This window comes from Quercus lobata, chromosome 10 (genome assembly GCF_001633185.2).
Source record: "Quercus lobata isolate SW786 chromosome 10, ValleyOak3.0 Primary Assembly, whole genome shotgun sequence".
In the NCBI taxonomy this organism is placed as follows: Eukaryota; Viridiplantae; Streptophyta; class Magnoliopsida; order Fagales; family Fagaceae; genus Quercus; species Quercus lobata.
In genome coordinates this window covers 54,440,446-54,463,419 of record NC_044913.1, presented here as the reverse complement: position 1 = coordinate 54,463,419, position 22,974 = coordinate 54,440,446, and the positions used below count along the sequence as shown (strand labels likewise).

Sequence of the window (22,974 nt, the reverse complement as noted above, 5' to 3'; positions counted from 1 at the left end):
AAATGCCATGTCAGATGGTACCACGGTGGCAGAACTCGAGTTTACTGTAATCGAGTACCATTTGGAACTCGAGTTTGTAGAGCTCGAGTACTAGAAAAGTGGTAGATCACTAATTAGTTCCGAAACAATGCTTTTTTGCTATAAATTTTGCAAAATGGTAGTATTTGACTATTTTCACTACTATTCATGGGCCCCACTACACTTTTTGGTACTATTCATGGGCCCTACTATACTATTTCAGCTAACTTTTACCTTTATCTACAGTATGTTCAGCAATAAGTTTTCCGTTTTAGCAAAATAAGCGGTATCCAAATAGACTCTTAATCGCATTTTAGAGCAAAGTGTGGTTTGATATTTTCACAAAGGTCGCCTTTTAGAGCAACTAGTCAAATATTATCTTAAGAATTGGTTGCTTTCATTAGTTTACTAGCCGTTGACACGTGGGAGGCACAACAAATTATGAAGTGTAACATGAAATTAACCAATCAAATAGTTATATAATATATATATATATATATATATATGTATGTATTTGGTGATACGAGAGTTATGATAAGTTATTATGTATATTTGGGAAATCTGAAACAATATATATAAAAATATTGATTTAGCAAAAAAAATAAAAATAAAAATAAAAATATTGAATCCACTAAATTTCCACTTTTGTGAAGATCTAAGAGAGGTAATTGGTAGACATTTTTATCTCTAAATTTTATTGGAGAAGCTAATTTTCAGACTAAAACCCACAACCTATCTCTTTCGGTGGAAGTCACTTGCCATTACACCAAGACTCGACCTCTTTATTCATTGGAACGATCTTATCAATTGATTATTTATCAAATTATTGAAATGTTATCAAGAAAGCATGATGTAAGGAAATCCAACATGTTATTAACAAAAATAAAAAATTAAAAAAAAATTAAATGACTAAATTTTAGTGCAATAGCTATGATAATTTATATATTTGTATCTCTCTCAATTAGGAGTGTTCACGGGTCATATTGTGTTGGGTTTGTGCTTAACCCATGCCCAACCCGATCCCATGGGGTAGAGGAGAACCAAACCTGTTGTCAACCCATAAGGAACAATAGATCAAATTCTTCACTAATGGTGGTTGGATTTAGGCAAAACTAGTAACAGCAGTGATGAAGCGGAAAAATGACGGGGAAAGAAGAGATTGGATCAAATGTGGCAAGGATTGCTTGGATTTCATCAAATTCTGCTGGATCTTGTCGGATTTGATTGAGATCTCACTAGATGTAGGCGAGATCTCTCTAGATATGGTTGGATCTCATCGGATCTAACTAGATCTTAACAAATCTTAGAGAGGCAGAAAGTAGCAATGGTTCAAACGAGTTCAGTTCATCGAATTTTGAAGAAGGGAACCTGCCACTGGATCCATAGTCATAAGATTTCGGGGGAGAAAACCTGCCGTCAACTGCCTTAGTCACCAATCAGTTTTCAAATCGGGCCTTGTTAGATTTGCTAGGTGGGTCAATGGATAGCCCTACTCCCAACTAAGTTGCTATGAAAGAAAAAGTTTGAAACCCATAGAACGAATTACAGCCAACTACTTCTTGAAAAAATAGGTTGTGTAGAACTTTTTTCAGAAAGCCATAGAACTAATAGCTAAATTATAATGACTACAATATCAATGCAAAAGTAATGCTCCAATTATTTCAAAAATCTTGTAACTCAAATGGGATGGTATTTTTAATGGAGGTGTTCAGAGTTCAAATTGGACCCTTCATCCTCAACTATCAAATTATTAAAAAAAAAAAAAAAAAAAAAAAAACGCCTTGGCTTTAGAAGTCGTACATCCCCAAGTACAAGACACTGATCAGGTATGCAAAAGGCTTCCTCCTCCAATAAATGTAGTCAAACTTATTGTTTTCTTTTTGGTGTGAGAAACTAGTCAAACTTATTGTTGATGTTGCTGTCACAAATACCTATACTAACTTGTCCATAGTAGCTCGGAATGCTAGTGGTAACGTTTGGACAAATTTCAGAGACTACGTATCATTCCATATGAAAAATACACCTAACACACATACAGAAAGACACAGCACACTATACTTACAAAATGTTGTAACATAGCATTACTAGGACTTTTATTCCTACGTTGAGTACATTATGAGCAAGCAATAGCATTGTAATGTGTGCGTGTGTGTTATATATATATATGGAGGAGAATGTAAACAAGCACCCTCCGAATTCCTGCATTGAGTACATCATTTCTTACCTCCTTAAAAATTGGAGGGAGGAAAATCTTATTACAACAGACATAGGACATATTTGGAAGGTAAACTTAGCAAGAGGATAAACAATACTTTTTGCGCCCCTCCTAACCCAACTAAATGCACAAAAATCAAAACCACGAGTAAGCTCTACACAACAATATTGTTGAGCAAATTGTGTAGTAAAATATATGTTTATTGTGGCATTCTATAATTGTGTTTGATTACATAAATGGTTGAAGTCATATATATATATATATATATATTAGATTTAAAGGTCAAGAGTTAATACATAACTTTGTGGTTTAGTGGTACCACCCAATTTTCCTCGTAGGAAGATTTGAGTTTGAATCCCCTTCCCTCATTAATGTAAACAAAAATATAGTAGACTAATTCAAGGCCAATTGAATGAAGCAAAAAAGAAAAAATAATTGTCAAAGTTTATTGGCCCGGTGGTGGTGGCGTGGATTCCTCATGTTAGAGGAGCTAGTGGTAATGCCGACTTGTACTCAATTACAAGGACGTGTGGTGGGAAAGGATATCAGTGTTTTGGCTGGTGGGTGTGGCCGTGTGGGTGTTTGGGCATACCTATAGAAGCATATGGTGGCTGAATGAAAGGCTCTTCACGGGGATTTGGTGGTGGTGGTAGTCATCGTCGACATTTTGCTAAGTCCTCTGGGAGCAAGTTAATGAGACCAAACAATGACTATAATAAAAGTACTAGCCATGGCAAAAAAAAGTCATGATTGCTATACTTTCTTTTGCCATTGGTTATAGCTTATGCTTCTAAGCAACTCTTGTCAACCTAATAAATAGTTCTCGTGTTGTGGAAAATTAACCTATAATCTTGACAAAACATGCATTTTTGCGTGTGGGATACTGCCTTTAATTTAATTTTTCTGAGTGTGTTGGGTGTATTGTTCATGACACAATTATTTCTTTGGCGAGTTAATTTGGAAATATTTCCTGTTACCCGTTTACCAAGGCAAAGAAAGGATGGTTTAGGTTTCCAAGACTTCAAGTTGTTCAATTAAGCCTTGCTAGCAAAGCAATGTTGTTGGCACTTGTTGAATAGATTTGCTTATGTGAAGGAGTTAATTGATTTCCCAGTGGACTGTGGAAAATAGATACCAATGATAACATTTTTATTTTTTGAATTCAACAATATATAAAGGGAAACATTTGAATACATTTTTAAATTTGTGATATTTAATTTGAACCATGAAATCAATTTCAAGTGCAGAGAATTCTAATACAAACAAAAGGCAATAGGTGGAGGGGGGGCCTTCAGGGTCCAAACTAAATTTTAATTATCGGTCTGCTTTAATCTTTATGGGGTTCAAAGCTCATGTCAAACAGCAAAGTCTTCTTATGTAGAAGTTACCATGGTGTTGTCACCACAGACACTACGTTTTTTAACAGGAAATTTCTATTTTTTCAACAATTTTCCAGTCTTGCTTGACTCAGTTTGCAAAAGACCTGGGACTAAGGAATGTTGTTTTTGGAAGTCATAGCAAATCTTTTATGGATGCTGTTAGAAAACACGAATCAGAATAGTGTGGTTCAACCGTGTTCAGCTTCTCTGTACAAAATTAGAACTTGTGTAACTCTCCTGCTCGTGTCCTAGTGGAGAGAAAGGAAAAGTGAGAAGATAGTGTAGGCATAGGAAATTGAGTCTTATAAATAGATGCTGCTTCAAAGAATATGATGGCTTGTTTTATTTCACCTGTACCTTGTTCCACATGCTCAGGTAACGATTCTCCTCTTTTAAATTGTAAAGAAATATAGCTAGGCACAATGGCAGAGGCATGAAACGCAGAAACGGCTTTGCTTATGCTTAACATATCTTTGATTTTCCACTTGAAAAGCCAAATATTTATAACCAATCATAAAAGATTTTCCTTACTCTAAAAGAAGCGTAAAGAGCTACAGAGAAAAATTGAACCAGCAAATCATTGAAATCACATCACTACAACAGAAATTATATATAATTTCCTTTCTTCTCTAGTGATACTTAATTTTGATTACCACATCGCATTGCCGTGTAGTGATGTAGCTCTTAGAGGATGAGTACTCTGTACTCACTCTTCTTATTCATGCATATGGGCTCATATTCCTGCACTGAAGAAGATTGTGAGCAAACAGTGTAGTAAAACATATGTCAATTGTGGCATTTGATAATTTTTGTTTGATTATAAAAACGGTTGGAGGAATATATTAGATTTACATGCCAAAAGCTAACAAGTCAAGAGTTTTGTGACTCAAAATACTGATTCCCTCATAAAAGAGACCTCCACTTAAATCCCTATCTCTGTTTTAAGAAAAATATATATTAGACTTATAGTTTCATTTAAAGCCATGTTTTTTTAACGAAATTTATCCCTATCTCTGTTTTAAGAAAAATATTTATTAGACTTATAGTTTCATTTAAAGCCATATTTTTTTTATCGAAATTTATTTATAGCCAATTGAATGAAGTGAGAAAGGGAAATATAGATTTATTGGCATAGGGTTGGTGAGGATTTCCCACAAGAATGTCTAGTTGCCAAAATCCTGGAATTTTTAACAAAGACATTTAGAGTTAAAATCCCCACTCCCTCAATTGTCAAATTATATTTATATAAAGAATGTGTTGTCGAGAATGACTTCTACTTGGAAGAAGGTGGTGGTAATGGTGACGTTGATGATATTATGTGAATTTAGATGCAGGAGGTGGAAGTTTGCAAAACCTAAGTTAAAGAGTTGGAAAACCTTAGACAGGCCTTAAAAACATGGGGTCGACAATGGAGTTGGTGGCGATTGTGAAGGTCTACAAGAGGCAGAAAGAGCATCAATTGATACCTTTTCAATTCAACACATAAGTGACGAAATACACATATGTCCATTCGAAACATGTCATAACACCACGCTAGACTTCCAAAGAGTACTTCATTCATATAATCACTCCTAGACAAAATACTAGTACGCATTAACCTTTTGTCATAGTGACTCTATACATAACAAAGTGAAGCATACAAATATCTCAAAAGGTTTCAACTATCAAATACTTCCTCACTTTCGCCAGATATTGTAGCCAAATCATAATAGTTAGCTATGACACAAAAATGAAAGGACAACCGTTGGTCAATCAGATTCTTTTTGCAATAAACTCCATCCATGTTTTCTTCCTTCTATCTGGCATTGTAATGAAGACAATTCTACTATTCAAATTACAGAGTTCCTCTTGTACCTTAAAATAGGTATCATCATCCAGGTCTGTGTACTCATTGAGCATCCCAAAAGCTTTCTCAAGAGAAAACTTATCATCAGTGGTGACAGATTTACTAGATTTCTTAGTGCTAGCCTTAGCCTGCCTAGCTTGTAACCTTGCCCTACATAGTTCAGTATAGTCCCGGAGTCCCTGTGTAAGTTCATCCATTTTCTTAGCAGTCTTCTTCCCCTTAGACCATTCTTGTTGCATTGGACGTTTCTTACCACGTGTGGTGTGCTCATGACCCCTTGGGACATTGTTTGTGTCATCATCACTATCATCATCCAGGTCAGCATGTAATCCAGCATTGCGAAACTTCTTATCTAGCTCACGCTCTTCATCACTATTTGGAGCTGCTTGGTTTGAGGAAATTTGGAAGAAACCGGTGGCAGTAATTTTGTTGAACAGTATTCTTAGCAAATGATAGTGTTCACATCTGTTTTTCCAAAAGTCCTTGGCCTTGGGATTTTCCTACCAACAAGCAACATAAATATGTGAAACACATGTAGCATAGTATATGGCAAACACCAAGAAAAGACTGCTAATGCAATTGTACAAATAAAACACTAACCGCAAGTACATCTGCCCAAACTTCATCACTGGCAATAACCGTGTTTGTCTTAAAATCCCAACCCATTCCAGTATTTAGTAAATCTTGATAAATGGCCTCGTGTTTTGTTCTGAGCCTATCAAATTTTGTCTCAAGTTGTTGCATGACAAAGCACCGATTAGCTCGTGCATTGAGTTCATTTCGAATTTTTGTCCAAGTTCTCTTCTTAAAAACACCAGTTTTCATGTTCCCTTTCGCTTGTTCTTCGACCATAATATCTATAAACAACTTTTCAATCGCAGTAGGTCATAGTTTGAGGTCTTCCGCCTCATTCAATTCATGTGCCATCTATCGAAGATCATTCACATTAGCCTCAACTGAACAATATGCAATATAGAACCCAAGATATATAGAATGGCAAAATAATAAGATGGTTATCACATTGTTGCATGCATATGACCTGAAACCATACATAAGCATGAACCAATTATATTCAGCATTTATTCCAAGCATACACACACTTCATTGACCATACTACAAGTTATCCAACCCATATGCACCGGAAAAAGTTAATTATAAGTTATAGCTGATACAACATCGTCCTTTACTTGCCATTATAAATCTATTTCTTCCTTCATCCAAGCATCAATTAGCATTACTAAATTGTAAAAATTTCCATTGAACATGAGATTCAATCACACTACCCAATCTACAACTTCAATTGCAAGTCAAGCTTTATCCCATCCACCATAATACAAAATTTAATGTGGCTGTTTCAATTGTGTTTGTTCTCTTGAAACCCACAACTAAATATTTGTGAATCTCTCATTTCAGTTTGGTGCATGCATTGACATACATTTCAGGTTTCACAATGTGATCTAAGATCATCATAATTTCAGGTTTCACAACAGAACAAACAAATTAACTATGAAATTCTTCAAATATTTTCAACCCATCCTGTAGCCCTTAAAGAACACTTTGTGTTAATGCTCAAAAATTAAGAACGATTCAAACTTTCTCTATCTTGTATAAACTCTTCATGAGTATCTCTTACACTTTCTGTCTCATGGAGATAAGTTACATTTTTTTTTGCTAAACAGGAAATAAGTTACATAATTAAATATATCAGTGGAAATTACATCAAAATTATGAGCATATAAAATTAACATTGAGAGTTAAGTTAAACATATCCCAGAAACTCATGCACCCCAAAATCTCAAATATAACCACAAAATAATTTATCTACAAGCAAAACAATGTTAAACCCAGACGGGGATTCATGTCTGTTTACCCTGTTTCTATGTATATGAGGAAATGAAACCTATAAATATAATGTCAGATTTAAGACAGAAAACCCAGAAACTCAATACCCATGATCACCTTGTACGGCTTGAAGTTCAGAAATCACTGCAGATCCACCAATCACCCTACTATATCATACAAAGAAAAACAAAAGAAAAAAAAAAAAAATCAAACCACCAATAATTTTATCAAATTTTATGGCGTGTTTGAGAGAAAGAGAGAGAGAGAGAGAGAGAGAGAGAGAGGTTAAAAACCTTTTTGGCGACTGAGTGAGCTTCGACACCAAGTAGGGTTTCCTTTGCTTTGATTTGGGTGATTTATAAGGAGTAAAATTGAAAACAGAAAACAGAAAACAGGTGCACTTGTTTGGCAGCCAAACAAGTGATGGGTTCCATTTTATTTTTTCAAAATTCAAAAACATAAAACAGTATTCAACTGCGCGCCTGTTTGGTAAGTGTCTTTCACTTCAGTTTTATGTTTTCTAGCGTGTGTTGGGTGAAGAATAGTGGCAGTTTGTTATTAATCGGTAAAAAAGTAATTTGAGTTGTTGATTTTTAATTAGAATCAACTTACCACTTATAATTTATACTACTATTTAATGAGTTTTTCCTGTTTGAACTAGATTTATTTTTTATTTTGGGTTCTAAAATATCCCTATTTTCCTAGATTTAAATAGACACAACTAAAAAATAATTTGGTAAAACTACATCTTTTTAACTCTAAACATTACTTATAAAATAGGATTGGAACACCCCAACAACCCACTGTTCCCATCCAAAAAAAAAAAAAACCTTCCCACAATCCCAATTCCGACTACCACATCTTTAGAAGAGGAAAACAAAAAAAAACAAAAAAAACCCATGTACACCATGCCCATCAAAATTTTCATATGTAAAAGTTTCAAATTTATTACGTACCCCATTTGTGGGTAACACTGAGTTTTTATTTTTTGAGAGAGGTAAAGGTGGTAAGATTGAATAATTGGTTGGCTGAATGTTTCGAATTATATGTGGGTTTTTTTTTTTAATAATCGGATTAGAATTTGATGGATAAATTTTGCCAATTGGAAATGGATAAACTTGCAGTAACTTATTAAAAAATAATTATAAAAAGTTTAAATTTAGAGTATTAGTTTTCTTTGTTGGGCCAAAGAGGCGGGTTAAAACTTTAAACGTTGCTTAATCTTAAGGTAGTGGGGTTGTGTTTTAGTAATTAGAGGAAGAGTTTCTTCAAAAAAGTAGGTAATTGTGTAACTGTAGGTCTAGTGGAAGATCGTTTTTTTTTTTACTCTTTCTTAGGAAGTGGGGATAGTTCCTAAAAACACTACATATAAGACCATGTTAATTCTACTGCTTACCAAAAACACAAACCGTTCTTATCAAAAAAAGAAAAGAAAAAAAGACATAACTGTTCTTCTGCACCTACATCTCTTTCAGTGACAATTGAGACAAAATGTGTTTGGTGTTCGTATCAGAAATAAGAATGGTTGGTGAAAAAGAGGGTCCTACAATCGGTATAGATCTCGGGACGAGGTACTCATGCGTGGCAGTGTGGCTACGTGATCGTGTGGAGATAATAACCAACGAGCAAGGCAAGAGAATGATGACATCCCATGTTGCCTTCACTGACAATGAGCGCTTGATAGGTGATGCTGTCAAGAACCAAGTTGCTAGGAGTTCTACCAACTCCATCTTTGGTACTCTACTTCTCCATACATTTTATTTATTTTTTTGTTTTTATTTTATTTTATTTTATTATTTTGGAAATAGAAGTAACATACATGTGGATGAATTAAAGAAGCAAATTGAAAATATGACTTCAAATATAAAAGACTACGTATTATTGATCCTAACTAATTTATTGAGAATTCATGTTGTTGTTACTTTTTCCATTTCATCCAACTCATCAACTTGGCAAAACTAACTTAAATCATTTTTTTTTTTTTTTTTTTTTTTTTTATGTTGGGTTGATTTTTGTTTTTGTTTTTAGCCTTGACATATACTACTAGTGCAAATGATATGTGTTTTGATTGCATGAAAAAATAACAATGAAATCAACTTGACAAAATTTACTATAAAGTAAATTTTTTGTGGATTGATGAGTTAGGTTAGGTTGAATTTTTTGTTTGTTTGTTTTATTTTTAGCCTTGACATATACTACTTTTGCATATGATATGTGTTTTGACTGCATGAAAAAAGAAAAATGAAATCAACTTGACAAAATTTACTTAACTCAATATTTTTTGGGATTAATAATGGGTTAAGTTGGGTTGATATATTTTTTTTTAGCCTTGACATATACTACTTTGTGTTTTGACTGCATGATAGAAGAAAAATGAAACATTGGTAAATTTTTTAATCCTTATCCACCAATATAAGAATATATTTATAAACACTTTTTACATTTTTCATTATAATGCATTTGTGAGTGAAATAATTTTCTCATCACACCCCTAGATTTTTGTGATTGAAAAATGTAATGATCCTAAATTATAATTGATGCAAATTATTAAATTTTGCCCAAAAAATGGAAGAACTTCTGAGCGTGCGTGCTTAGAAACTAGTTTGTTGTAAAAGTGTTGTGGACAGAGTACTTCTCAAAGAACTATGGATGGATGTATGAGATATTTGTAAAATATAAGTTCACAGTTTAGATAAAATCTCTCACTAAACCTACATTCTCAGCAGTTTACCATCTCCTTATTTCTTATCTTTTTTGAAATTTAAATAGATGCATCATATTTTTCTACTCATCTCTTATAATTTTTAAAATATAAATAGACACACTCTATTTTCATTTTCTTGTAATCACCTTATCTCTTATTATTTTTGAAATTTAAACAGAAAGACCATATTTCCCTCCTTATCTCTTATAATTTTTAAGTTTAAACAGACACACTTTTTTTTTCTTGCTTCTTCTATGTTCTCTTTTATTTTAAACAGAAAAATCTCTAGGTATTTAGTAAACTCAAATTCATTATAAATTTTTATTGCACGAAAAAAGATGAATGAATGAAAATTTATGATACTAAAAGAAAAAATAAAAAAATTTGATTGTTATTAACTATACGATGATTATTTTGTTTTCTTTATTTTAATCATAAATTGTTATAAACTCAAATTCATCATAAATTTTTAGTGCACAAAAAAGATGAATGAATGAAAAAGTATGATACTAAAAAAACAAAATTGATTGTTATTAACTATACAATGATTATTTTGTTTTCTTTATTTTAATGATAAAATATATATAAGATTAAATCTTATAAGGACGTGATGTAAAACCCATGTTTTACTCATCGAATCCCAATATTCCACATTATCTTATTACATATTTAAGAATAAACATAATCACACTCAATCAATTCTAATACCCATATATAAATCCAACAAAATTGAGAATTTATTGAGATGCTATTAGGTGTGGTAGGATGTATTGAATTTCAAGTAAAATGCTGATGTGACAATCATTTATTAGATGGTGTAAAACATGGTTTTTTTACCCTATCCTTATAGAATTTAATCTCTCTCTCTCTCTCTCTCTCTCTCTCTCTCTCTCTCTCTCTCTCTCTTTATATATATATATGTGGGGCCCAAATGATTTATGGGCCAGGCCCATCTACCCGGGAAAAATCCGAAGGCCCAAGCCGAGGAGGGCTATGGCCCAAGCTCGACAAAATAGCCTGTGGATATCGCCGAGGACGGCTCAGTCCTCGGCAGACCTAAAGTTTCCCCCCCCCTGAAAGAGGGGTAAAAACGGTATAGGACCGAAACTAGGACGAAAGATCTAAAATATCCAGGGAAAGCTGCCCTTACTGCCATTCAATGCTCTGAACCTGACAGAGCCGCATTCGTTGGCTTTTACAACCACCCCCAACGACTTTGAATATGGGCTGATGGGACAAGTATCAATTTTGGAAAAGTTGACCCTATACGTGGACGAAGGACAATGAACGCAGGCGAATATAAAAAGGAAAAACAAGTAACCTAAGAGGGGGTTGGGAAAAATGGCCAAAAACCAGAGCCTCCCAGCCCACCTCCAGGAGAAAGACTCCAGGGGTGAAGGAAAACTTAAACGTGTACGAACACCGTGAAAAACCCACCGCCTGTCAATCAAGGCCTAGCCTTCCAAACCCACGCTCTACAAATGATATTGTTAGGGGCCTTTTTACGTGCGAACCCGACACTGTTACGATCCGCCACGAATCGCGTCCTTACAATTGGCGCCGTCTGTGGGAAAGGCTTGTGTGTTGGTATAGGAAGTGGGTCGATAGAGTTTCTTCGTTATATCTAACCGTTGGTTATAGAGTTCTAGTATAAAGTTATGTTAGGGACTACGTTTCTTGACTAGGGGCTTGGTTGAGGAGCTCACTCCTTTAAAGCCAAGGTCCCCCGTAAAGAGCAAACTAGGTGCTTAGTAGCGTTAACCGTATGGATAAACTCTAGGGGCTTGGCTGAGGAGTTAACTCCCCTAAAGCCAAGATCCCACACAAAGAGAAAACTAGGTTCTGGACAGAACCAAGGCGTTGCATAGTCCACGGACTCAAGCCTCTGGGGAAACCAACTACCTGGATGTGGAAAACTAGGTTTTGGACAGAACCAAGGCATTGCATGGTCTACGGACTCAAGCCTCTGGGGAAACCAACTACCTGGATGAGGAAAACTAGGTTTTGGACAGAACCAAGGCATTGCATAGTCCTCGGACTCAAGCCTCTGGGGAAACCAACTACCTGGATGAGGAAAACTAGGTTTTGGACAGAACCAAGGCATTGCATAGTCCTCGGACTCAAGCCTCTGGGGAAACCAACTACCTGGATGAGGAAACTAGGTTTTGGACAGAACCAAGGCATTGCATGGTCCTCGGACTCAAGCCTCTGGGGAAACCAACTACCTGGATGAGGAAAACTAGGTTTTGGACAGAACCAAGGCATTGCATGGTCTCGGACTCAAGCCTCTGGGGAAACCAACTACCTGGATGAGGAAAACTAGGTTTTGGACAGAACCAAGGCATTGCATAGGGACTCAAGGTGGATCTACATGGACTCAAGCCTCTGGGGAAACCAACTACCTGGATGTGGAAAACTAGGTTTTGGACAGAACCAAGGCATTGCATAGTCCTCGGACTCAAGCCTCTGGGGAAACCAACTACCTGGATGTGGAAAACTAGGTTTTGGACAGAACCAAGGCATTGCATGGTCTACGGACTCAAGCCTCTGGGGAAACCAACTACCTGGATGAGGAAAACTAGGTTTTGGACAGAACCAAGGCCTTGCATAGTCCTCGGACTCAAGCCTCTGGGGAAACCAACTACCTGGATGAGGAACCAACTATTTAAAAAAAAAACTATGGCACATAAACCTCAAAATCCATCCAAAGAGAGCTCCGCGTTAACAGATGGGTTAATATCTTGATTGCGCGGATTCCTCAGTCTACCCTCTGATCCCCCAATATCAAAGGGGTTGATGCGATACGGCGCAACATATTATCCAAAAGCACAACCAAAGCCCCTCGCTACTCAGCTACCCTCTCGGACGAATTACTTAGAGTTTATCCTACTCGGACATCGCTCTAGCACGCATCGCGCAGCACTCCGCCGTTATCCCGGTTAGTTCCAAGAGTTTAATTTATTGATGATTAACCTTGTTATGCTTGATAATATTTGTAAGTCTAAACTAGTAGGAATCTGTGTTAAGGCATTTCTCTGCCTAGAATGTCATTAAGGGCAAGCTCATATTTAATATTCATGTATAAAGTAGTGGTTACGGAGAAGAAAGATATGTATAGAGAAATAGACACATATTTTATTAAGACAAAGGAACAGTACAGTGTACAATGGAAAGCTGAAACAAAGCCTACATCGAAGCTAACTACGTAAGTAACGAAGAATACAAGAGAGTGAAGATAAAGCCGAGGAGGTAGCACAGAAGAGAAGTTGGCTACTGCCTCGAGACCTTGTTCCTCCTCAGTGCTTTTGCACGCCCATAACTCAGGCAGCAAAAGAACCCAACTTGGGGCCTGCACCGATACAGAAAAGGTGCAGGGAACCTGACCTCAGGCTAACACCATCTACAAAAAAGGTGCAGGGAGCCGGAAGCTGGGAAGCCCCCGCAGAAATTTGCCTGCTACAAGGCAGACGGCGCTGATGGTGGAAATTCCTTTTTCTGACATACCAAAAATCTGGCATGACCAGAACCTGCTTCGGATTTTGACTAAAAGAAGGAGGAATACCATCTTCCTCCTGTCAAGACGGAGGACTGGCTTGAATCTGTGCCATCCTTGTCCATACCGTATCACCTTGAGGATTCGGTGCCTCTGAAGCGTGCGGAGACTTTTCATCCCTATCCAAGCCTCAAACATTTTGCTTTGAGGCAGTGGCACTAGAAAGAGAGATCGCGGATATGGAAGAAATATAGTTCTGAAGGGAACACGAGAGTTCATGTGCAAGTGAAGTGATCCCCTATCCCATTTATACCTAGAAGTAAACCGGTGGCATTTAATTCGCGCAGCGTCCCAAGGAACGCTACAGACAAAACGTCTCTGGCTCGATTTCCAACGTCGTCTGCAACCCTGAGGTTAAAGGAGTCTCGAGAAGGCGCACCTCGAACACTGGGACGCCAAGAAGTACCGCGTGATCAAAGACTACGGAAATACCTCTCAATTTGTGGGCCCAGTAAATTCGCGGCTCAGGCCCGTTCAGCATATGTGCCCAGGGACAGAACCAAGGCCTTGTATGGTCCTCGGACTCAAGCCTATGGGGAAACCAACTACAAAAAAATTATAAAAATTACAAGTTTTGGACAGAACCAAGGCCTTGTATGGTCCTCGGACTCAAGCCTATGGGGAAACCAAGTACAAAAAAATTATAAAAATTACAAGTTTTGGACAGAACCGAGGCCTTGTATGGTCCTCGGACCCAAGCCAATGGGGAAACCAAATACTTGGATAAGAAAAGGTTTGAATCTCGTAAGATGGGATACTTGATAAAAATGTCAGGTCACTTCATCCACGGCTTAAACACTATAAAAGGTAAAGGCCAATAAAGGTGTAAGGAAGGGGGTGGAACGCCCCAGCATTTAGTCATATAAGAATGCCGCTCATTTGGTGGGTGATATGTCTTCAAATGGTTATTCCTTACATGACATCAGGCCTTCGTTTTTCTCCTCGGCTAGCATGGGGTAAGTATTACTCTTCACTGATCGGCCTTATTGTGCCAAGCATTTCTATTAAAGTTATGGCGATGTCTTTTTATTATCAAGTCTTTTGGTCTTAGTTGTCATTGATTTAGATGCTATATTATTGTGCCGAGCAGCGTTTGTAGATTCAAAAAAAAAAAAAAAGAGAAGGCATAGAGACAAAACATGCGAAATAAAATAACAACGAATCTTATTAATACGAAAAATTATTACAATGTACAAAGAGGGGCTCGAACGAGCCTATACAAAATGTGAACTGCCTAAGCGACAATTACATCCGTAATACAGATAAGTAAACTGCCAAGCGTCTTTTAAACTCGTCTTCAAAGTCTCTCCAATCTTTGCCTCAATACTGCTCATATTATGATAAGAACCTTCTTTGGGAAGAAATGGCGGAGAAGGAAATAGTAAGGAAGAAATCAATAAAGAAGATGGAGGAGATGAATGAAGAAGATGGAGGACATGAGTAAAGAAGGAGGAGAAGAAGAGAGAAGAGATGAAAAGAAAGAAAAAGAAGCAAAAGAGGGAGAAGTGAAAGCACCAGGATGGAACTGGTGCTGGGAAGACTAAGAAAAGGAGACGGAGAATAGCCCCAGTGAAGGAAGAGAGGAAGAAGTAGAGACACTTAGTCCCTGTCTCGATCCTGACTCCCAACACACTGGAGCCATACTAGGTATGCTCATAGGAGAGCGGTTGGTACTGATGATGGGTGTTCTCGACTCAGTCACGCCGAAAGTTTGACGTGACAAGTCCTTGCTTCGGATTTTAACTGAAAGAAGGGTGAGGTTGATTTTGAGTCTTCGCCATCCCTGTCCCGATCGAGCCATAATGGGCTTTATTGGAACATGGCGTTTATGGGAGGGGTTTGGCTCCTGCATCACTCATTGTTATGATAAAGTGTATCACGATTTAATTTGTGAACCAGTGGGTAAAATGAACCCTAGGGGAGGCCAAGTATTTCAAATCTCAGAAAGATGAGAAGGAATTCTTTACAAAAACAATAACCTCCGCCCTTCCTTCTTATACTGAGGGTGGAGCGGGAGACATTTAATAGGTTCAGATATCCAAAAGAATCTGCCAACACAAACATGCCGGTTCCGTTTCTCCACTCCATCAAAACAAACCGCTGAATTAAAGTAGTCTCGTAAATAGTGGTTATTAAAAGCACGTTTTGGGATGCCCAAACGATAAGAGCGCATCAAGCGCGAAATCAAAAAGCTGTCTCATAGACCGGCGCATTTCTTGGACAGATGAGGAGCCGCCAGCATTATTAAAAGGCCAAATTGATTGGGCCGTAGGAAGAGGTCTGGCATCACCAAAACCCCCCTTTCCAACCAGGAGGTTGGACAGCCGGGTTTTGAGGGGCTATTGTGGGGCCCAAATGATTTATGGGCCAGGCCCATCTACCCGGGGAAAATCCGAAGGCCCAAGCCGAGGAGGGCTATGGCCCAAGCTCGACAAAATAGCCTGTGGATATCGCCGAGGACGGCTCAGTCCTCGGCAGACCTAAAGTTTCCCCCCCTGAAAGAGGGGTAAAAACGGTATAGGACCGAAACCAGGACGAAAGATCTAAAATATCCAGGGAAAGCTGCCCTTACTGCCATTCAATGCTCTGAACCTGACAGAGCCGCATTCGTTGGCTTTTACAACCACCCCCAACGACTTTGAATATGGGCTGATGGGACAAGTATCAATTTTGGAAAAGTTGACCCTATACGTGGACGAAGGACAATGAACGCAGGCGAATATAAAAAGGAAAAACAAGTAACCTAAGAGGGGGTTGGGAAAAATGGCCAAAAACCAGAGCCTCCCAGCCCACCTCCAGGAGAAAGACTCCAGGGGTGAAGGAAAACTTAAACGTGTACGAACACCGTGAAAAACCCACCGCCTGTCAATCAAGGCCTAGCCTTCCAAACCCACGCTCTACAAATGATATTGTTAGGGGCCTTTTTACGTGCGAACCCGACACTGTTACGGTCCGCCACGAATCGCGTCCTTACAATATATATATAATTTGTAGTTAATTGAGATTATGAAAAAATACATTAGTAAAATTTACATTTGTTAGCTTGTTACATGTATGACAAATATACTGACATATACTAATTGTTTATTTATATTATTATTGATGGTGAGTTGAATCAAACTCATTTCGTTCGTGACTAGACCACGCCCAAGTCAATTTACAAGTAAAGAAATCAAGTAAAAAGTATCACTGGAAGTGAATAAGCTTTGTTCAGAGGTTTTGGTGAACATCCAAACTAGCTTGGTCGTCCATGTCAAAAGAGAGCACGAACGACCACTCCACACTTAGTAAACTTTAGAAGGATTTTATACAAATGCCCAATAATCGAATCACGTTCTACCATTTCGAAATGTGGAAAGGTTTTCTTGAAATTCGCTCCATTTTCTCCACTAACCCCACATATTTCTTATGATAATAGTGGATCCAAACAAGTAGACTCACTAAATGCTCTCTATAAAAGGAACCTAACTCCATTAGCCCAAGTTACGTTTTCAATATTCCAACACTTAGAATACCTGAGATAGAGAGAGAACTAACTTAACCGTCGGAGGATCCTTGGACGATTCACCTCACTCACCTTTGAAAGTTAATTTTTTCCTTTACAAGTCATCCAATCACCGTTGAAGCCCAGAGCATTCAGCCTACTGATTTTTCAAACATCATCAACTATTAAAATAATTTTACTCTCAATCTTTTTTTTTTTTTAAATTAATTTATTTATTTTTAAATCTTGCCTCTTGGCCAAGGTCTGATGTTTTCACAAAGATCGTGTTTCAGTGGTCAAATATTTTCGCAAGAATTGGCTGCTTATTTCACTATAGTTAACTACTTAACTAGACGTGGACTTTTCTAAGAAAAAGAAAAACCACATATATTAATGACAACCTGAAATCAACCAAATTGAAGAAATTATGTATATTTGTGCAAAAGTAATATAAAACAAATCTAAATGATATAGATTTGCTCATGTTTTATTCAAAGGAATCCATCTTATCAATTGATTATTTATCAACTAATTGAGGCATTATCTTAAAAAGAATGACGTAAGGAAATCCGACATGTTAATAACAACACTCAGAAATTTGAACTGATATAAATTATTATGCAATGGGTACTACGATAATCTAAGAGATTTGTGTCTCTCCCAACTAAGTCACTATGAAAGTAAAAATTTTGAGAGCCTATATATAGAACTAATTACTAGCCACTACGTACTACCTGAAAAAGTAAACAGGTTAAGCAAAACTTTTTTCTCCAAAATATAGATGAGGGAGTGAGGTAATAAATCAAATTTTATACTCCATTTGTTTTGAAGGAAAAACGTTTTCCGCATATTGAGAGTACTGTTTGGTACGGTGGAAAACACGTCAACTTAAAATGTTCTCTATAGTCAACCAAAAAAAAACTAATGGAGTAACAACCATGCATTTTCTTCTTTTTCAAGAGTGGAAAGCATATGACAGATTGCAATAAAGTCTTGATGTTTGAGACAAGGTTGGATGTGTAACATGTGTTTATATTTATGTCTAGGTTTTCTAGTGATGGCGGAAATTTTCTACTGGATAGATTCTGCAGAAATTGTATTGGTAGATTCTGCAGTAGGACACTGATCAAGAACATTGTTGTAGGTTGAAGTATGGAGAAGAAATTGGTGAATTTTAATGCTGTGGGTGAGGGTATATAATGAGCGAAGAAAGGTTTTCTTGGAGTTGAGGTTGGTTGAAGATGAAAGAATCAGATTTATGTGAATATGCAGATCAGAAAATCTAATATGGCTAATTGGAAATTTGTGGTGTTTGTTTGAAATTTGTGAAGGAAGGTTATGGTTGAATGATATAGGAAGAAAATTATTTTGTTGAGTGAAGGATCATGGTACTAATTGAAATGGAACTACCAGAATGATGGGAAAAAGAAATTAATGTTTAGGCCGAATCTGGTTAGATTTTCTTGAAGAAAGAATTCCCGTGCATTCAATAAAGAGAAAATCTAAACCTAATCTCAATTAAACAAAAATCTGTATTTTTCTGTCACAAACACAATGAATGAGTTACAATAACTATTCGTCTCTCTAATTAATTAAGCCTATAGTTACACATTTAACGCATTACAAAACTTAAGCAAATGGCATACTAACAATGAGCTTCCTAAAATTTAGCGCACCTATAACTATTTTCCCCGCAAAATTTGAAAGATGCCAGGGCCGGCTCAAGGCCTAGGCAAGTTAGGTCTAGGCCTAAGGCCCCACTAAAAAACAAAATTTTTCTTTGGAAAAAAAAGCCCCATTTTTTTATAGTTAAAGGCCCAAATTTTTATAAAATTATATATATTTTCTAAAGGTTGTACATTTTTTTTATTAGTGATGTACAAATTTTTCTATTAGTTTACAAATTGCCATGTTATTAATTACAAAAAAATGTAATATAAATATTCATTAGTTAAATTGATGAAATTCATCAATGAGAAACAATATCACATTATATTTTGAACATTTTATAGTACTTTTAATTAGCGCATTTTTCTTTTTCATTTCTATTAAGACTCTCAAAGTACGAGACAACCTTAACTCAATTGAAACCCTAAAATATTTCAAAAAGATATTGCAAATGTGTTAAATCATCAATTATAGATTAATCTCCCCTAATAGTTTGAGACTTTGATTTTTGTAAACTAATATCCTACAAAACCATACACCAAATAATATCTCTCTCTCTCTCTCTCTCTCTTAAAATCAAAATATAAAATTAAAAATTAGATTACAACTTTATTTAACTATGTATTGTCTTATATCCAAAATAAAGTTTCTTTTCCAATCGCAATATATTTTTATTTCTTTTTATTAATATTTATAATTCAACTATGATATTCAATTCTCTATATGAAATTAATATTAGTCTAGTTGGTATTATTTATGTATTTAATATATCAAATTAACCTTAATTTGATTAGTATTAAATAATTTTGTTTAATTAATATTTATATATTAAAGGTCCTGCATAAATTTTTCGTCTTAGACCCCAAATTATGTTGGGCCGCCCCTGAAAGATGCACATTGCACAATTATTATCCATCGCAAACATATTCTGCCACTCTTGGCTTCACCACGCTACTCAGCCACCCTATGAAACTTCAAACACTGGCGTGCGCTGCGTGCCGCATCACATGCTGCCATGTCTCTTTGTGCATCCATGAATTCATTAATTACTTGATATAAGCAAAGATATATTAAACTTATAGTTTTATTTAAGGCCAATTTAATGAAAGGAATTGGGCTGCTGGTGGTGGTGGTGTAAATTTCTTATAAGATGTTGGCTAGGCTGACTTTTTTCTTTTTCCTTCTTTTTGCTAGGTAACTTGACGTTAGGAGATCGTAGTGATGTTGAATTGAGAAAATACTTCAAGTCACGATTTCCAATAGCAGTAATAAACACTACTCTTGTCTCTTGAATAAATAATGAGCATATACTGCAGTAAAATACTAAAATATATGTTTCATAGCATTCGATTTGATTATATAAATGGTTTGAGATATACATTAGGTTTACAAACCAAAGTAATAAATTCAAGAGTTTTGTAACTACGTACACTGTCAGGTTCTTCCATGAAGGAGATTTCGATTCAAATCTCTTCCCCTGCTTGTTATAAATTTCAGGCCAATTCAACGAAGCAAAAAAGGTGTAGTATAAATTTATTGGCTCAGTTGTGGTGTTGTAGATTTCTCATAACAAGGCGTTGGCGAGGCCGAGTATTACTAAGAAGGAGGCGGTGGTGCAAAAGTTAATGAATTCCAAGATCTTGGTCGACCTGTTTACTTGACGAAGTATGGTGACCACGCTGGTGATAGGGAGTGCCAATCTTAGGCGTTGGTGGCTTTGATGCTGAATTTCTAGCTGGTGGTGGATTCACGTACCGATTGTGGAACTATACCAGAGTATGTACTGGAATATGGTGGCGGTGTTACTGTATGTTTTGTTAAGGCATCTGGGAGCGAACTAGTGAGACTAACAATCACTATAAAAGAAGTGGCAATGGCAATGAAAGTAATGGAAGCTATTCTGTCTTTCGCCATTTGTAATAGCTTATCCATCTAAGTAACTCTTGTCACCCCATAAATATATATTTCGTGGTGTGTGGAAAATTTTCCTTTTGCGTGCGGAAACTTTGATCAATCTTCACACTCAGCTCCTTTTTCTGAGTGTGTTAGGTTTCACAATTACTTCTTTGAAGAGTTACATGGAAATGTTTTCCATTAACAGTTTAATAAGGTATAAATGGTTCTGTCCTATAAGACGAGTCTTTCATTGCACTTTAGAGTATGTGGTCTGATATTTTTCACTAATTAAGTGAAAAATATTTATTTTTCACTATAAGGTCACATTTCAATGCAAGTGGTCAGCCGGGCAAATATTTATTTTTTTTATAAATAAAATTGAAAATTGCTGCTTCTAATAGTTAATTACTAATTAGACGTTAACCATGTGATGCATGAAAAATTATTAAAAGTGTAACATGTAATTAATCAAATTGAAGAGTGATGTATATTTGTGCAATCTGATATGGTATAAAAATATATATAACTCACATAGCTTTGCTCATATTTTATTCCTAGAAACTCGTCACATCAATTTTTGTTTTTTTGAGAAGGAACTCATCACATCAATTGAATGTTTATCAATTAATTCAAACATCATAAAGAAAGTATGTGTCATTAAGGAAATTTCATAATAAAAACAGCAGTTAAAAATTTCATTTTGCTATTCGTTATTGCTTATCCTCCTAAGCGACTAAGGTCAACCCCATAATTTTTTTGAGTCGTGTGGAAAATTAATCTTGTGCGTGGAAAGTCAATCTTAAGTGTGTTAGTTATGCTATTCACAGTTTTTTTTTTTTTCATGAGTATCTACGGTGGATCCATGTCTAATTGGTGTAATCCAATCACAAGCTGACACTTACGCAAGTTAATTATGACACAACATGTGTGATTAAGTGTGTTCCCAAAAGAAATCTAATAGTTAACTAAGGTAGGACATGGTAGAACCGACTTGATCCAATGATCTGTCCACTGGATCTAATTCTTGCCCGGAAATGGTTTTATGAAGTCCAGTGTTCTAATATGAATTTTTATGATTGCATATGAAAACACTCTGTAAAATTTTCATGTAGTTAAAGCTTGTAGGACTGCAATCCATTTTGAAGCCCCTATTGAAATCGATCGGATGAAGAGGTTGCAAACTTGCAATAGGTTATGCAACCTGAAAAAGGAAAAAGGAAAAAACAGGTTACGCAAAACATTTTTCTCCAAAATATAGATAAGAGAGTGAGGTAATAAAACAAAATTTATACCCCATTTGTTTTGAAGGAAAAAATGTTTTCTGCATATTGAGTGCTTGGTCGTGGAAAACACGCCAACTAAAAATGTTTTCTATAGTCAACAAAAACAAAAAAGAAAAGAAGAAAAAAAAGCCTAATCAAGGAAAAACCGGTTTTCTTCTTTTTCCGGAGTGCATGGAAAGCGTATGAAATATTGAAATAAATTCTAGATGGTTGAGATGTGTTATGTTTAAGATGTCTAGAAAATTTCTACTTGACAGATTCTGCAGAAATTGTATTGGCTGATTCTGTAGTAGGAAACTGATCAAGAACAGAGTTGTAGGTTCCTTTATGGAGAAGAAATAGGTGAATCTTAATGCTGTGGGTTAGGGTATTGAGTGAAGAAAGGTTTTCTTGGAGTTAAGGTTGGTTGAAGATGAAAGAATCAGATTCATGTGGATATATCTAGGTCAGAAAATCTGTTACGGCCAAATGGAAATTTTTTGAGCCCACATGTGGGGAGCGTTCGTATTATGTGGTTAAATGATTAAATTTACCATCTTTTAATAACCTAAGCTTTTAGAAAAATTGGTAATTTTTCAAATTCATGGCACTTATTTGGTATTTTTAAAGGAAGGTTATGGTTTCTTGATTGGCCTAATGATAAAGGAGGAGGAAAATTATGTGTATGATTGAAGGATCATGGCACTCGAAATGAAGCTACCTGGCCGAATGAAGCAAAAAACAAATTCATGTTGAGGCCAAGTTTGGTTAGATTTTCTTGGTGAAAAAATTCCTTCAACTCAATGGATCTAAGATCAAAATTCTATGCTTTGATATATACCAAATGAAGCAAGAGAAAGGATTCCCATGCATTTAATAAAGAGAAAATCTAGACCACTATTTGAATCTCAAGAAGAAATCTGATTTTTTTTCTGTCACAATGACTGAATTAAAAGCATCATCTCTCTCACAATTAAGCCTATAGTTACACATTAACATATGCCAAAATTTAAGCAAATGGCTTACTAGCAATGAAATTCCTAAAATTTTGCACACCTATAGAACTTTTTTTCCCTGCAAAAATTGACAGGTGCACTTTGCACAATT

At 36.1% G+C, this 22,974-nt stretch overlaps 1 protein-coding gene across 4 annotated transcripts; it reads right to left on the bottom strand.

Moving 5' to 3' along the window:
* Window positions 1-5,092: 5,092 nt before the first annotated feature.
* LOC115965561 (uncharacterized protein At2g29880-like) lies at window positions 5,093-7,767 on the bottom strand. 4 transcript variants are annotated; one of them, XM_031084805.1, is made up of 4 exons: window positions 7,594-7,767; window positions 7,418-7,467; window positions 6,059-6,385; window positions 5,093-5,958 (listed from the first exon to the last, which is right to left on the bottom strand). In XM_031084805.1, the coding sequence occupies exons 3-4, from the start codon at window positions 6,308-6,310 to the stop codon at window positions 5,365-5,367; spliced, it is 846 nt and encodes a 281-aa protein (XP_030940665.1). In that variant the 5' UTR covers window positions 6,311-6,385; window positions 7,418-7,467; window positions 7,594-7,767; the 3' UTR covers window positions 5,093-5,364. The 4 variants fall into 4 exon arrangements, with proteins under 4 accessions (XP_030940665.1, XP_030940668.1, XP_030940666.1 ...); XM_031084808.1 differs by having other exon boundaries at window positions 7,418-7,464; XM_031084806.1 differs by having other exon boundaries at window positions 6,059-7,467.
* Between the last annotated feature and the right edge of the window lie 15,207 nt (window positions 7,768-22,974).

Coding starts and splice junctions, on each gene's coding strand:
- LOC115965561 (XM_031084806.1), bottom strand. CDS start 6,310: ATGGTCGAAGAACAAGCGAAAGGGAACATGAAAACTGGTGTTTTTAAG. Junction 5,959..6,058: donor TTTGGGCAGATGTACTTGCG/GTTAGTGTTTTA, acceptor GCTTGTTGGTAG/GAAAATCCCAAGGCCAAGGA.